Source organism: Ictalurus furcatus, chromosome 10 (genome assembly GCF_023375685.1).
Source record: "Ictalurus furcatus strain D&B chromosome 10, Billie_1.0, whole genome shotgun sequence".
Lineage (NCBI taxonomy): Eukaryota > Metazoa > Chordata > Actinopteri > Siluriformes > Ictaluridae > Ictalurus > Ictalurus furcatus.
Window position 1 is genome coordinate 3,863,925 of NC_071264.1, and position 14,696 is coordinate 3,878,620.

The window sequence follows — 14,696 nt, forward strand, 5'->3', positions numbered from 1 at the left end:
TTCCCTGGGGCGAATTTGAGGAAAGCCTTTTTTCAAGAATGTAATAAGATGTAAGTGTTTGCGGGTAATTCACAGTGAGTCAAATATAACTTTCTGTGGATTTCAACAGGTCTGCATGATCAAGTTCGAAAAAAAGCTTGTGATCAAAAATATTTGTGAAGTGATCGTTCAATTCCTGTATCGTCTTTTAATTTCAAACAAACTGCTTATTTTTTTGCTGGCTTACACGCGAATGGACTCTACTTGATATATAAGACTGCCATTTTGTTCCAGTGTAGGTGAAACGCCTTTTGGGTGCTTTGATCCATCTGCAGTTTAGCACACAGTGCCAAAAGCAACCAATCAATGACCACAGCAGCTACAGACATAAATATAATCCATTCATAACCGAGGACAAGGTGGAGCCTTTCCATTTAGCAAAGTAAACATGCTACAAGAGGGAAACAAAATATTTGGTTGAATAAACCTGACGTGAACAGGAGATACACACAAACTTTGTCAAGGGAGGAACAGTTGGCATCTGTGGCAAGCCTTTCCAGAAGGGTATTTATGGCAGAGGCCAGATGCCCGATGTTTGGAGGCCTGTTTGAGACTGCTATATTAGAGGTGGTGGAGTGTTATACATTTCCCAGAAATATCATTCCTAAAATACACTTGTGGTGTTTTTGTTTGTTTTTTTTTATGTCCTCTAATGTAGAAACAGACCCAAGAATGTGTCTGATCTCAGCCTGCTACAAAAGTCAAAGCAGCCTTCATCTGCTGTGTGTGTGGTCATTTACAGGGGTGTACAATCAGACAATTCGGATAGATGCATCGATTTAAAAAGTTAATGATTATAAAGCAATTATTATCCAAACAAAAAAGGAAAGTCAACATTTTAGATCGTTAAACTGATGTGTAAATAATTTAAATAGGCTAGCTAGGTGCCCATAACTCCGATTAAAGAAAAAAAAATATTGCTTCTCTACATCATCATCACCTGCAAACTGGGGTCTAGGCTTGGTGCAACTCAAAAAATTTCAATTTATAGTAATGTTTCACTTATCCCCCCAAACAAAACATCACAATATTAATAAATCAGTAGTGTTCCGCACTCAGTTCAATTCATTATAAATGATTTACACAGTTAGACATCAGTAGTAGAAACTGTAATGGATATAATGTATCGCATTGACACTCATACTGTTTTAGATCATTCCTTTATCCTGAAATTCATTGTGGAACCTTACCCTCAGCACTGGATGTAATAAATAGGATATTACTGACTGTGTTTAATAAATAAATTAACTATCAACTACTTTCACATCCCTGGTGCTGTCTCCTTGGAGCTTTCCCAGCTCTAACATAGCTGAAATGAGTGCTGGTTCTCCAGGACCATGGTTTGGGAACCTGCGCCACTGCAGAGCACACTGGGGGTATCTCCCACTCAACTTTCTGGCTCATTTCTTTTTACCTTGAGGTACGCGAGCTGAAGATAGTTGTATGGGATTCTCCTGTGGAAGTCTTGCTCGACATCAGCGCTGACTTTGTGCATGGAAGAAGGTCCGAGTTTTCCTTCCGTGCAGTCGTTGAGACAAGCGGCTCTCCGCAAAATCGCATCAAACAGCTGGAGGTCAGTCGCAGTCGCGTCGAGCTTGTGTTGATCCCTGCACCCGAGTCCACAGCGCATTTTGGTCTGGCGCACTTGGGCGAAATTCTCCAGCGCTTTCTCCATGTACCGCACCACGTCTGCGTAATCACCCCGCTGGAACGCGTCCATCCCGCTGCTGTACAGCAGGTCGTAGGGTTCGAGTGTGGCTGCTGGTAACAACCCGGGCATGTGGAGCAGGACTGTTAAAGCCCCCCATGATTGGAGAAAGTGGACGACCATCTTCGGCGCTCAGAAGGCAAGAAAACGTTCCAAAAAAAGCGCTGTCTCAGTCTAATAACCCGAAAGCACCGGATATCCGACTGGTGTAAGCGCAGAAGAGAACACACACCATTCCAAGTGATCTGATGGTCATTTTGATGGTCCCATAGCCGGCGACGTTTCTATCACGTCCCTCTACTGCTGGATAAAATGAACTCCTCCCACTCGAAGTAGGAAATCACTAGGGCTGTGTACTACACCATGGTTTTCAAAGTGGGGGCCGCGGCCCCCTTGAGAGCCGATAGGGGGCGCCCGGGGGTCCTCAACAATTTTGGTGTGAAAAATAAATAAATACATGATTTTCTCTTTCTCACTCTCAGACAACCACACACACACACACACACACACACACACACAATAAGTTCCTAATGTAATGTAATGTAAAGATGTAAGATGTAATTATAATTTTAAAAAAAGGGGGATATATTCAGAAATCTGTATTTTTAATGTGTTTTTAAAGACATCTTGAAAAAGGGGGAGCTCGGTCAAATGTTAATGCCATTTGGGGGGCCTTGCCCTGGAAAAGTTTGGGAACCCATGTACTACACTACATAGTGTGCTCGGTGTAGCATGAAGTACTGTAGTATGTGACGTTGTTAGAAAAAAGAAAATTGTTACAATTTTATATACATACTAATACTTCATTAATAATAGGATTTTGATATGGGGTGAGCAGGGCAAGTTGTTTCACTATTTATACCTCCAACTCTAGACACGCAATAAGCTCCTAAATTAAATAGTAAGGGTGTAAACATCAGGCTTCCGCACGATTTAGATTCTTAAGGCAACGATTCGATATTCCACAATACCACTGAATCTGCTACATTATGAGATGATCGATTTAATACCCTCCAATCAATATGTGACTAACTTTGTTCACGAGCTGTTTTAGGACTAGCGTTAATTTCTGGATGATTATGTGAGAAGGATCATTTTTATTTCTACAGGGCTTTTAACGATGTAAATTGTCTCAACGCAGATTTACAGAGATGTATCATTCTGGGTATCGAGTTGAAATTTCAGAATAATGAGAATAAAGTCAGAAGCAACGGTGGCAAGGAAAAACTCCCTGAGATGACATGAGGAAGAAACCTTGAGAGGAACCAGACTCAAAAGGAAACCAATCCTTATCACCCTGTTATAATTAGGGACGTGGTTGTGTTTAGAATGAAGCAATCACATTCAATCTCATGCTCAAAAGTAATTATCATACAGCTGTCATTGATGAAATTATTCGGATTAACCCCAAAATAAAGATCAGCTATTTCTGTAGGATTTTCTTGACATCTTCTTGGTTTCATCTGACTCCTGACGCCATGGTCTGCAAAGAGCTTACAAAGCCTGTACGGTATCTCACTGTCAAAAGGTATCGATCAGGAGAGGGGTATAAAATAATTTCCAAAGCATTTATATATATATATATATATATATATATATATATATATATATATATATATATATATATATATATAATGGAACACAGTGAAGGCCATCTTCAACAAGTGGAGAGAATGGGGTACAACTGTGACCTTATGAAGAACAGGACATCCCTCCAAACTTTACAAAAGACAAGACAAAAACTTACCAGGGAGGCTGCCAATAGACCTACAGCAACATTAAAGAAGCTGCAGGAATATCTGAAAAGTAATGGTTACTCTCTGCATGTGACAACAATCTCTCGTATTCTTCAGATGTCTGGGCTATGGGGTAAGGGTGTCTAGAGGGAAGCACTTTCTCACAAAATAAAAATCCAAGCTCAAATGAATCACCCCAAACCATGTAGAAAAATGTGTTATGGTCTCATGAGACCAATTCCAGAAGGTATAATAATTCGATAATTCCAAAAGGTATGTTGGATGCAAAAAAAAAAGCACCATCCAAAGAACACAATACCCACGGTGAAGCATGGTGGTGGCAGCATCATGCATTAGTGCTGCTTTTCTTCAGCCAAAACTGGGGCTTTTATCAAGGTGGAGGGAATCATGAACAGCTACAAATACCAGTCCATTTTAGTGCAAAACATTCAGACTAATATTGATAATGCTGTTGAAGGAATGGGGTGAGAACTTCTTGTCATTGTAAATAATAAATAAATATATATAAATAAATTAGCTTACAAATGAAGAGGTAGGCAGGGTGCTTGCTGTTAAATCAGTATAATGCCTACTAAGTTATCAAGAATTCTTATTATATGTTCTACATTTACATTCATTCATTTAGCAGACGTTTTCATCCAAAGCGACTTTCAAATTAGGAAATACAAGCAAAGCGATATATCAAGTGGAGAACAATACAAGTAGTGCTACTGTACAAGATTTATAATTGAGTTATAGAGAAGCAACATGTTCAGAGTAGAGGTGTAAGGGGCAGTGTAAGTGCAAAAATTTTTTAAATATATAAGTGTGGGGGGGCAAGTTAGGGGTTAGTTAAGTATTCACAGAAGACGTGGGTCTTTAGGTATTTTTTGAAGATAGTGACAGATTCTGCTGTCTGGATTGAGGTTGGAAGTTCATTCCACCACTGACGGACAGTCAGTTTGAAGGTTCTGGAAAAGGACCTCATGCCTTGCTGAGTAGGCACTACCAGGCTTCAGTCCTTAACTGATCGTAGGTTGCGTGAGGGAACATAAACCCCAAGTAGAGTGTTGAGGTAGGGAGGTGCTGTTCCAGACAAGGTCTTGTAGGTAAGCATCAAGGCCTTGAATTTGATGTGGGTGGCTACAGGAAGCCAGTGGAAGGAGATGAGGAGGGGTGTGACATGGGTCCTTTGGGGCTGGTTGAAAATAAGGAACGCTGCCGCATTCTGAATCATCTGAAGGGGTTTGATGGAGCTGGCTTGGTGGCCTGGGAGTAGTGCTTTGCAGTATTCCAGTTTTGAGATAACAAGAGTCTGGACTAGTAGCTGTGTAGCCTGTTCAGTGAGATAGGGTCTGATTTTCTGGATGTTGTACAATTGTTGAAATGTGGTCTATAAAGGTCAAGTTGTCATCGAAAGTCACCCCAAGGTTTCTGGCTGTCCTGGTTGGCTTGATTGTGATTGAGCCGAGCTGTACGGTGAGGTAGTTGTTGATTGAGGGGCAGGCAGGGATGACGAGAAGCTCCATTTTTTGCCAAGTTGAGCTTAAGGTGGCATTCCCTCAGCCAGTTTGAGATGTCAGACAGGCAGGCAGAGATGTGTGCTGAGACAGATGGATCATCAGGCTGGAAGGACAAATAGAGCTTGGTATCATCAGCATAGCAGTGATATGAGAAGCTATGAGACTCAATCACAGGCCCCAAAGATGTAGTATAAATAGTAGCAGTGGACCCAGAACTGATCCCTGGGGAACCCCAGTTGTGAGTTGCTGAGTTTCAGAAACCCCTCCCCTCCACAATATCTTGAAGGATCTGTCTGAGAGATAGAATTCCACCCAGCGCTGAACCGTTCCAATGATGCCTAGTCTGGAGAGAGTTGACAGGAGGATCTGATGATTCACAGTGTCAAAGGCAGAAGAGAGGTTGAGTAGAATGAGCACAGATGATCTTGCTAGTCATAAGGCTTCAGTGACAGAAAGCAGAGCAGTCTCCATGGAGTGACTGCTTTTGAGACCAGACTGCTTGATGTCCAGGAGGTTGTTATAGAGAGTTCTTTCAAGGGTTTTGGACAGAAAAGGGAGGAGGGAGACAGGCCTGTAGTTGTCAACAGCAGCAGGGTTAAGTGTTGTTTTTTTAAGCAGCGGGGTAACCCGGGTCTGCTGAAGGGATAGGGTCTAGAGGACAGGTTGTAGGACGACTAGAGAGGAGTAGTTTTGAGACATCAGTCTCTAAGAGAGGGGAGAAGGAAGACAGTTGAGAGTTACATGTAGGAGGAGCCTGTCTATGGGTGTCTGGGGTGGAGATAGTTCTAATTAATATAATGATTTTTAATCATCCATAAATATTTGAAATAAATATTTTAACATTAGAAACTACTTTAAATAAAATAATTTTTATTATTAAACCTGGAATAGGTTGGATTTCTCAAAAGCACTATTAAAATTTACATAACTGACAGAGGTGTTGACAAACAGTTTAGGGAGGATAATTTAGGGTTGGCCTACTGATTTCATGACGCACTCCACGCACGCAGGGCGGAGGCAGGAATCGAACCTTCGACCCTGGAGGTGCGAGGTGAACGTGCAACCATGCTCCACTATGAAGTTATAAAATGGTTATAACACATGCTTTATATTATTAGAAACTGAATCAGACAAGATACACTTACTGCTCTGATAAAGCACTACAAAATTGCTGGTATGGAAGCAAGAATTCATAAAAATGAGAAAAGGCACCTGATCAATTTTGTGAAAGAAGTACCAGAGCAGTTGTAGATTTCATTCTCAACTATGCTGAAGCAAATTCTAGGGCACTGGAAAGCAGATGTGATACTACTGCCGCACTAAAGTGTATGATCAGTACTGAACAGCTGCAACTTTAACTGGAATAGATTCGCATAGATTCTCTCAGGAGCTTATAGCAACTCCTGATGCCTTTTGTGACAAATATGCATCCTGCTACAGATCTTTACTGGTTTTATCAGTCGGCAGTTTCAGAGCTTGCCCTTACTGCAAATCTAGCAGAAGAATTCAAAAGTGCTGCAGTGCGTGCTGTGGAAGAACACTTTGTGAAAGAGACAACATGGAATGGCCACTGTACTATGAAACATGTGAAACATGTCCAGAAATTATAGGAAAAGTTCTTAGTCCACACCCTCTATGTAGCTTTGACTGAAATATGCTCTGCGGATTTGATTTTGGCCAGAAAGCATATTTTCCTTCCAAGTCTTTATAGCCTGGATCCATTTAATTTAAATGTCCTCGGAAATATGGGCTCCTTGGGATTCCATGTGAAGCTCTCCCAAAATAGATGAACTTTCATATTGATGAGAGCTGTCAGGTTAATAGAGGTGCAAACTAAACTCTGTTATATCTAGGCTTCATTTCTTTTTTGAAAACATGCATTTGTGAGTCATGTGCATTGACGTGCAGAGCATTTCAGCCTCCAAAATAAAAACTCCTGCATGTTGGAGGGACATGGGATCTGGCTTTATAGAGCTAAATCAAATTTTCAGACAGTCACATCACAGAAATTCTGCTGAAGAACATACCAGCCCCAATGAGAGAAATGTCATAAGTGATTGTCCCCACAGACTTCGCGCTCAAGCTTCAGTGGTACCTGTATGAGGAAATTTTACAGATGACAAATTTAAAGAAATTAACTCTCCACATCCTTCAACACCAAAGCCTTCTGAAAGATTCGATGATTATATGATTAAAAGTCTTTGGGTAGAAGTTAAATAATTAAATTGCATATACATTTTTTATACTCACCAATATTGTTTATAAGCTAATATTTATTAATTATCTATATTAACATTCTGTATAGTAATATTTTTTTTTGTTTCGTTTTGTTTCATTGACTAATGTGCTGAAAAAGTTATGTGGTTTGATTGATTATGAATGTTCCGTTGTGTGTAGAAGTTTGCATTCCTACATAAGATGGCAAAAATTAAATAACATATTTTACCTTTGTTAGTGCTATTTATTTATTTGTTTCTTTGTTTTTTGCTTAGTGATAGTTTGGTAGCCATACTATACTATATACTATACATACTATATGATTTTTATATATTGTTTCTTGATATTACAGTTTAAATGTACATTGCATTAATAAATGACAGCTTCATTTAAGCCAATGTGTCTGTGTCATTGACTGGAACTGGAGTGTAATCCTTAAATGCTCAGAATCTTTAAATGTGATTTCATTTCTTCTTCTTCTTCTTCTTCTTCTTCCTCTTCTTCTTCTTCTTCTTTATTTATTTTTCTACTTTTCGGAGTAACCAGAGTTTAAAATGCTATAACTTCAATTCTGATTGAGATATCTACAAAGAGGACATACAGTCATGTGAAAAAAAGTAAGTACACCTCATGGAAATTGCTGGGTTTTCTTTTACATATTTGGACAAGCGAACATTTGATCCTATTTGAAGCAGTGCCTATTAATAAAGTTGATACGCTCTATCAAATGACACATACAATTTATATTTTGTAGTAGTTTTCACAATTTCACAAAAACAAAAAACAGATCAGTCACATGGAAAAAGTCAGTACACCCCTTTTTGACACCCTTTCTACCCCTTTATGACACGCTCTATGACAACTTAAAATCCATAAAATTAGAATCAGCTGTTCAAGATGATTAGAACCTGCTTAGAGAGTGCATGTGGAACCTGTATTATTTAAACCCCTCACATGTAGTGTCTGGTGTTCCCTTTATTATTGAGGTGTGTGGTGTCATCATGCCAAGATATAAAAGAGTTCTGTAAGGCCTTCAGAAAAGTCTGATGCAAAAAGAAGTCTCCAAGAACCCCAAAATTTCATCACAGGATCTGAAGTCTTGCAGCTGTTGGTGCCAAATTGTATGTTTCAACTTTCAGAAAGAGATTGCACAAATTTGATCTGCATGGGAGGTAAGCCTTTGCTGTCTAAAAAGAACATCAGAGCAAGACTACAGTTTGCCAGTGAGCATATAGGCAAAGACCTGGCCTTTTGGAATAATGTGCTCTGGACAGACGAATCAAAGATAGAGTTGTTTGGTCACAGTAACAGCAGACATGTTTGGTGCAGACCAAAGACAGTTTTTCAGGAGAAGCACCTCATACCAACTGTGAAGCACGGTGGTGGAAATGTTATGGTTTGGGGTTGCTTCGCTGCCTCAGGGACTGGACGGCTTGCATTCATTGATTCAACTATGAATTCTGCATCATATCAAAGAGCGCTTGAAGATAATGTGAGGTCATCTGTCTAACAGTTTAAGTTGAACCGAAAGTGGGCCTTTCAACAGGATAATGATCCTAAGCACACTAGCAAATCCACCAAGGAACGGCTCAAAAAGAAGAAACGGAGGGTTATGGAATGGCCTAGTCAAAGCCTGGATATGAATCCCATTGAAATGTTGTGGGAGGTGGGTTTGAAATGGGCAGTACATGCAAGAAAACCCTCAAACATCTTGCAACTGAAAGAATATTGTATTAAAGAGTAGTCAAAAATTCCAGCAAGCTGATGTTAGAGACTGGTGGACATACAAAATACAAAATGCCTACAAGAACCTATTACTGCTAAAGGGGGCAATATTAGATTCTGAGGGCAAGGGTGTACTTACTTTTTCCACAGAATCTATTGCTATTTCTGTTGAATAAATGATTGGAACAGCTATTTTTCCTTGTGGTTTTGTTCAAGTATTTAAATTTTATTAATAGGCACTGTTTCAATGATGATCAAATGTTTGTTTGTCCAAATATGTATAAAAATTAAATTAAAACAACAACAACAACAACAATTTCCATGGGGTGTACTTATTTTTTTCAAATGACTATATATTGACTATACATGACTATATTTGCATGGCTAGTCTTTGAATTTAATACATTTTCAAAAAGAGCTACATGAATTATCTCTCCCTTAATCATTACACTTTAGCTCTACTGTCTCACTCATTAAATGTTCAACTATGTATAAGCTAATAGGTCTAAGCATGCAGTTAGGTATTTTGCTGTTTTATGTTTATTTCATGATGAACGCATAAGCATTCTTATTTTTATAAGTCATTCTATTTGTGAGAGTTTGTCTCCCTCTTGGGGAAACATTGAATGAAAGATAAATATAACAAAATAAAATGTTTTCATGGTTTTGTGTTCTATCATTAAACCATACTTGGTAACAGGATAATATTCCACCACTTGCTAAAGAGGGGATTTGATGCGCATTTAAGTTATAATAATAATAATAATAATAATAATAATAATAATAATAATAATAATAATAACAAGAAGAAGAAGAAGAAGTATAATAAATGAGTATGTAAGTAATGAATAAGAATCCTTCTGATGTTGTAAAGGAGAAATCGGCATGAGAGTGTCAGTTTAGTAATGTGAGAGAAGAAGGACACTTGACAGCTGCCTTGGACTTGCCTTAGCTGTGATGTGGTTCTTCAGTTAGCGATAACGAATCTAATCATGCTGGTTGCTGCTGCAAAAGAGCTTTAAGAATCTTATGATCTCTTGTTTGACCTGACCATTGGACTGGTGATGACAACCTGAGGACAGACTGATATTAATGTTCAGTTGCTAAGAAAATACTTTCCAAACCCTTGAACATTGTAAAACCGGATAGTTCATTTAACTCAAAAAATTCAACTCAAACTTTGTAATTTCAAATTAATTTTTGTTATATTTAAGTGTATTTGGCTTAAAGAAATTGATTTATCAACTTACAAATTTTGAGGTAATTATTTTCCTCAAATTTTTTTCAGTTAAATGAACTTATCCGGTTTTATAGTGAAGTGAACTGGCCCCTGTCTGACACAATGTCTTCTGGTAGTGTCTTCTTTTGTTGTAGAGACCTTTACCAGCCAGATTAGATTTGTGATAATATCTGTGGATGTCAATGGGCAGAGGTTTCAGCAAGTCTATGAGTAGAGTCCTTAAAGCATGAGATTGCACAGACTGGAAAGGCTTTGACATACTGAGTTACATGTTGAGACAAAGAAGGCCACCAGAACTTGTTTACCACCAGCTTTATGGTTTGTAGAATCACGGGATGCCCTGAGCTGAGTGTGAACTCACTGCATGAGTTATTCTCTCATAATTTGAGGAACAAATATTTTTCCAGGGGGTCATTCTGGTGGTGCACGTTCCTCTGGTTGTGCTATCAAGCGGTTCTCCATGATCTCCCATCTAAAGTTACAATATAGGACTGAGGAAGGATGGTTTCATCTCTGTTCCTCTTGTGGACTTTCATATAACTTGGATAGAGCTTCTGCTTTCATTAGATCCAGACCAGTATGTCAGCATAAACTAGAACCAGGTGAAGACTAAGCAAGCAAGTGTTTTATATTTTAGCATATAGAGCTCAACTAATCTAGAGTAGAATGCAGAGGGATTCAGCCTAGGAGGAATTCCATAACATTGGGAAAGCACTGCTCCTATTCCACTCAGATACTTCCAGATGAATAGCAGTGATGGATCAGGGTGGTTGAGTATGGGGGTCCTGGTGCAAATGACATTAGAGCATTTGAAAGGCTTCTACATTGATTCAGGAATTCTCGAAGAACCTCATTAATAAAATTCTTGGAAAACTCAGGGTGATTTTTTCCCCCACAAAGAAAAAACGAGCAGACATGTGACGAGTGATGTTAGTGGGCAAATTTACCCCAACTTCAGAGCTTCTTTGAAATACTTGAAACAAAACTGCAGCTAAAGCCGAGAGTTTTTCAGCTAAGTGAATCATTAAAGGGACTTCTATACAATAAAATTTTAAGCTCATGTCTTCCAAAGATTTTCATTCCTCAAAGAATCTATATTTTACTTCATTTTATTCTGTGGCCCAGAAAATGTAAAAGGTGGTAAAAGTTAAGCTAATTACTTAATTGAAATGAGTAAGATTATTTGATCATATAGTCTACTGAAGCATTTCATCATTTCATAGGCTTTTGATCATTATCATAGTTGCAGTGTTTTTGAGGTATTTGACAACTATCTATCCCTTTAGGTTTATTGAAATGAGAAAACACTGGGCATGTTAAACTAGTGGCATTGGAGAGAACAGGACAAAACTGCACAAACTAGGAGTCATACACAAGGATAATCTCATTCTCCATCAGATAATCTACAGGAAAAGTCAATACGAGGGTTAGATAGGGGAAGACAGGGGCGACATATACACAAGGAACACCCATGACTACATTCTTAGCAGATAATGACAGAGCAGAGGCAGAGCATTAACCAAAACACGAAGTAACTGTTAATATATATTCTACACTGATATAGAAAACTGATCACGCTTAGTTTTCAGTAGTTTTTACAGCATGTAGAAATGTTGTTTTTTTTCTCTCTCTGATTTGCACCTAAGTAAATTTGTTATTTAAAAGCTATTAATTTTCTAAGATGTCAGTTTATTTTTTTAGCTTCCTAGTGAACATACATTAACATAAAGACTTTTTGAATAGGTAAGTTTTTATAGCTTCCTATAATGGAACTAAATGGAACCCTGTTTGATAAAAAAAAAAAAAAAGAAAAAAAAAAGCACATATCTGTTGTCCACAATGTGTCCACAATCTGTCCACAATGCCTGGGGGAGGTTTTCTTGTTCTAAATGGCCTCTAAATGTGAATGGGTGTGTGTGTGTGTGTGTGTGTGTGTGTGTGTGGTGGTCAGCGATGGACTGATGTCCCATCCACAGTGTATTCCTGCCTCAAACCCTGTGTTTCTGTGTAGGAGCCTCTCTGAGCAACCCTGACCAGGATAAAGTGATTACTATGTAAAAATGTCACTGATTCCACCTTTGGGTGAAAGTTTCCCAAGTGCCATGTGCGTATGTTTGTTTTTGTTTATGTTTTGGTTCTGTCTCTGGATCCTCTTCTAGATTTGCTTATTACCTGATTGTAATTACCAAGACAGAGAATCACCGGCAAAAAAAAAAAAAAAAAAAAAAAAGCCTACATTATACTGTATTCCTGTGACTTTGACAGTGTTTGAATTAATTCCAACATCTAATTAGTTCATTTGCTGGATGCAATGATAATTCCATTTCAATCCTACATTCAGACACTTATTCTTGAGATATTACACTAACTGGTATCTTGCACAGATGAATGGACGGATGGATCACCTAGTGCTCATCTCATCACCTAGTGGCAGAGGCATACAAATGAAAAGAAGCACAACTACGACTCCTACAGGCGGCCATCCATCAAAAGTCAGTCGCCAGGTAAGGAGGTCATTAGTCAGGAAAGAAAGCAATAGTAACACTGAAGGAGTTTTAGAGGTGCACAGCTCACATGGGAGAAGGTGTTCACAGGACTACCATAGCACAGCACTGCACAAGACTGAGCTTTATTGAAGAGTGGAGAACCGTATTTAGAGTTTTACCAAAAGGCATGTTGGAGTCTCAGCCAACATGAGAAAAATTCTGGTCTGATGAAACTAAAATGTAACTGTTTTGGCCTACATTTGGTGGAAACCTAACACTGTTCATTGAAGCGTGGTGGTAGTAGCATCATGTTGTCAGATCAGCAGGGACTGGGAAAGTGATCATGGTTGAAGGAAAGATGGATGGAGTAATCCTAAATACAAGGCAATCCTAGAAGAAATCCATAGCTTTCCCTAGATCCCGTTTCAGTCTGTAAGAGACATCAAATGTTCACCTTTCAACAGCATAATCATCCTAAGCACACTGCCAAAGCTACAATGGGGTGGTTCAAAACCAAGAAACTGAATGCCTTAGGATGGCCCAGTTAAAGCCCAGACGACAGCCTGATTGAGAATCTGTGTCATGACTTAGCTGTTCGCTAACTGATTAATCCATTTTGACAGATTTTTCCAAGATGAATTGGGCAAAAATAGTAGGATCCAGATGTCCTTGTAGCCAATGATGGTTCTACAAAGTATTGACTGGGGGGGTGAATGCAAGCAACTCGAGATCCGAAGTGGGATGATGTGTTTCACAGAACTAAAACAGCTACATTCTGTAATAGCATATATTGCACGTGCTTCGATTTCATGATAAGAAAAGGCACACTTTCAAAGTCATATAGACAAAACAATAAGATTCGAATTTGAACGTCAACGCATAGGTCTTGTTCTCATGTCACACAACTATGTGTTTTAACTTCACACTGTAGCTGCTTGACTACTAGGCAGGGTTTTACTCTCAGTCTGTGCATGTGGGATTTGTGCCTGTCTCTCGCAAACCTGTTCGATGTCATTCCTAGTTGGGGAAAAGAGCCTGGGGCACAACGGCCTGCCTATTTTATTTATTTATTTATTTTTTTGCACACTGCTTTATATGAGAGTGCTGTGTGTGTTTATCAAATTGCCTCTGTCCATTGAGCTACGTCTGAAAGTAAGTTCTCTTCATAATAAAAAGCAAAACATCACCTTATGAGTTATAGGTTAATGGACATTCAGTGGAAATGCAGAGATAATTATGGAGTGGAATAAAAGGAAAGGTGAGAAAATGTGCATTACTGCACATGACGTGGTTACTTTCCCTAAGAAAAAAAAAACAAAAAACATTTGCACAGCCAAAGATATTTGAATACCTGAAGAAATCTGGCCACATTATTTCACAGGCTTTATCTTCAGTAGGGTCAGTCACTGTATTTGTTCTGTCAGAGATCGCACTGCAACTTTAAGTTGCTTAACATTTATAATAAGGTTTTTTTTTGTACACACACACACACACACACACACACACACACACACACACGCACACACACACACTTCCCAACCTTTCTGAAGTTTTATGAACTTAGTCGACACACCCTGGTGAGCACCTCTACCGGTTTTTCCTGAAGATGTGCCCAAGGCTGATGGGGGGAAAAAAGTCAGTCACCTGAATTAAAGTGAAGTTTAGAGGTTGACTGAGCAGAAGGTGTGTTCTGACTCCTCAAAACTACTGTTCTGACACACGCTTTTCAGTGTTTTTGCTTTCTACTAGGTTGATAAACTGCAGATAAAACACCAGGCTTTCAATTATTTTATTTTTTGGGGGGACCTCCATGTTTCATCATGAAGTTTGATTGTTCTTCATCAAACAGCATTTAATCTCAGGTAAGTACTATGGAGAATTTATTTTTTAATAGATTCATAATGCAGTCTTGTGGATATAACAAAAAATATTACTCATATATGGTGATAAACTATATTACACATGTAATATAGTTTATCTAATGGGGCAGCCAATCGAATTAACCCTTTCATGCCTAGTGTC

At 38.8% G+C, this 14,696-nt stretch overlaps 1 protein-coding gene across 1 annotated transcript in view; it reads right to left on the minus strand.

Annotated features, from left to right (window-relative positions):
- p3h2 (prolyl 3-hydroxylase 2) overlaps positions 1–2,056 on the minus strand; it is a 39,961-nt gene extending 37,905 nt beyond the window's left edge. The window contains exon 1 of the mRNA XM_053634341.1: positions 1,454–2,056. Coding sequence (XP_053490316.1) covers positions 1,454–1,870 — 417 coding nt within the window. The 5' untranslated portion in view covers positions 1,871–2,056. The remainder of the gene's footprint in view (positions 1–1,453) is intronic.
- Between the last annotated feature and the right edge of the window lie 12,640 nt (positions 2,057–14,696).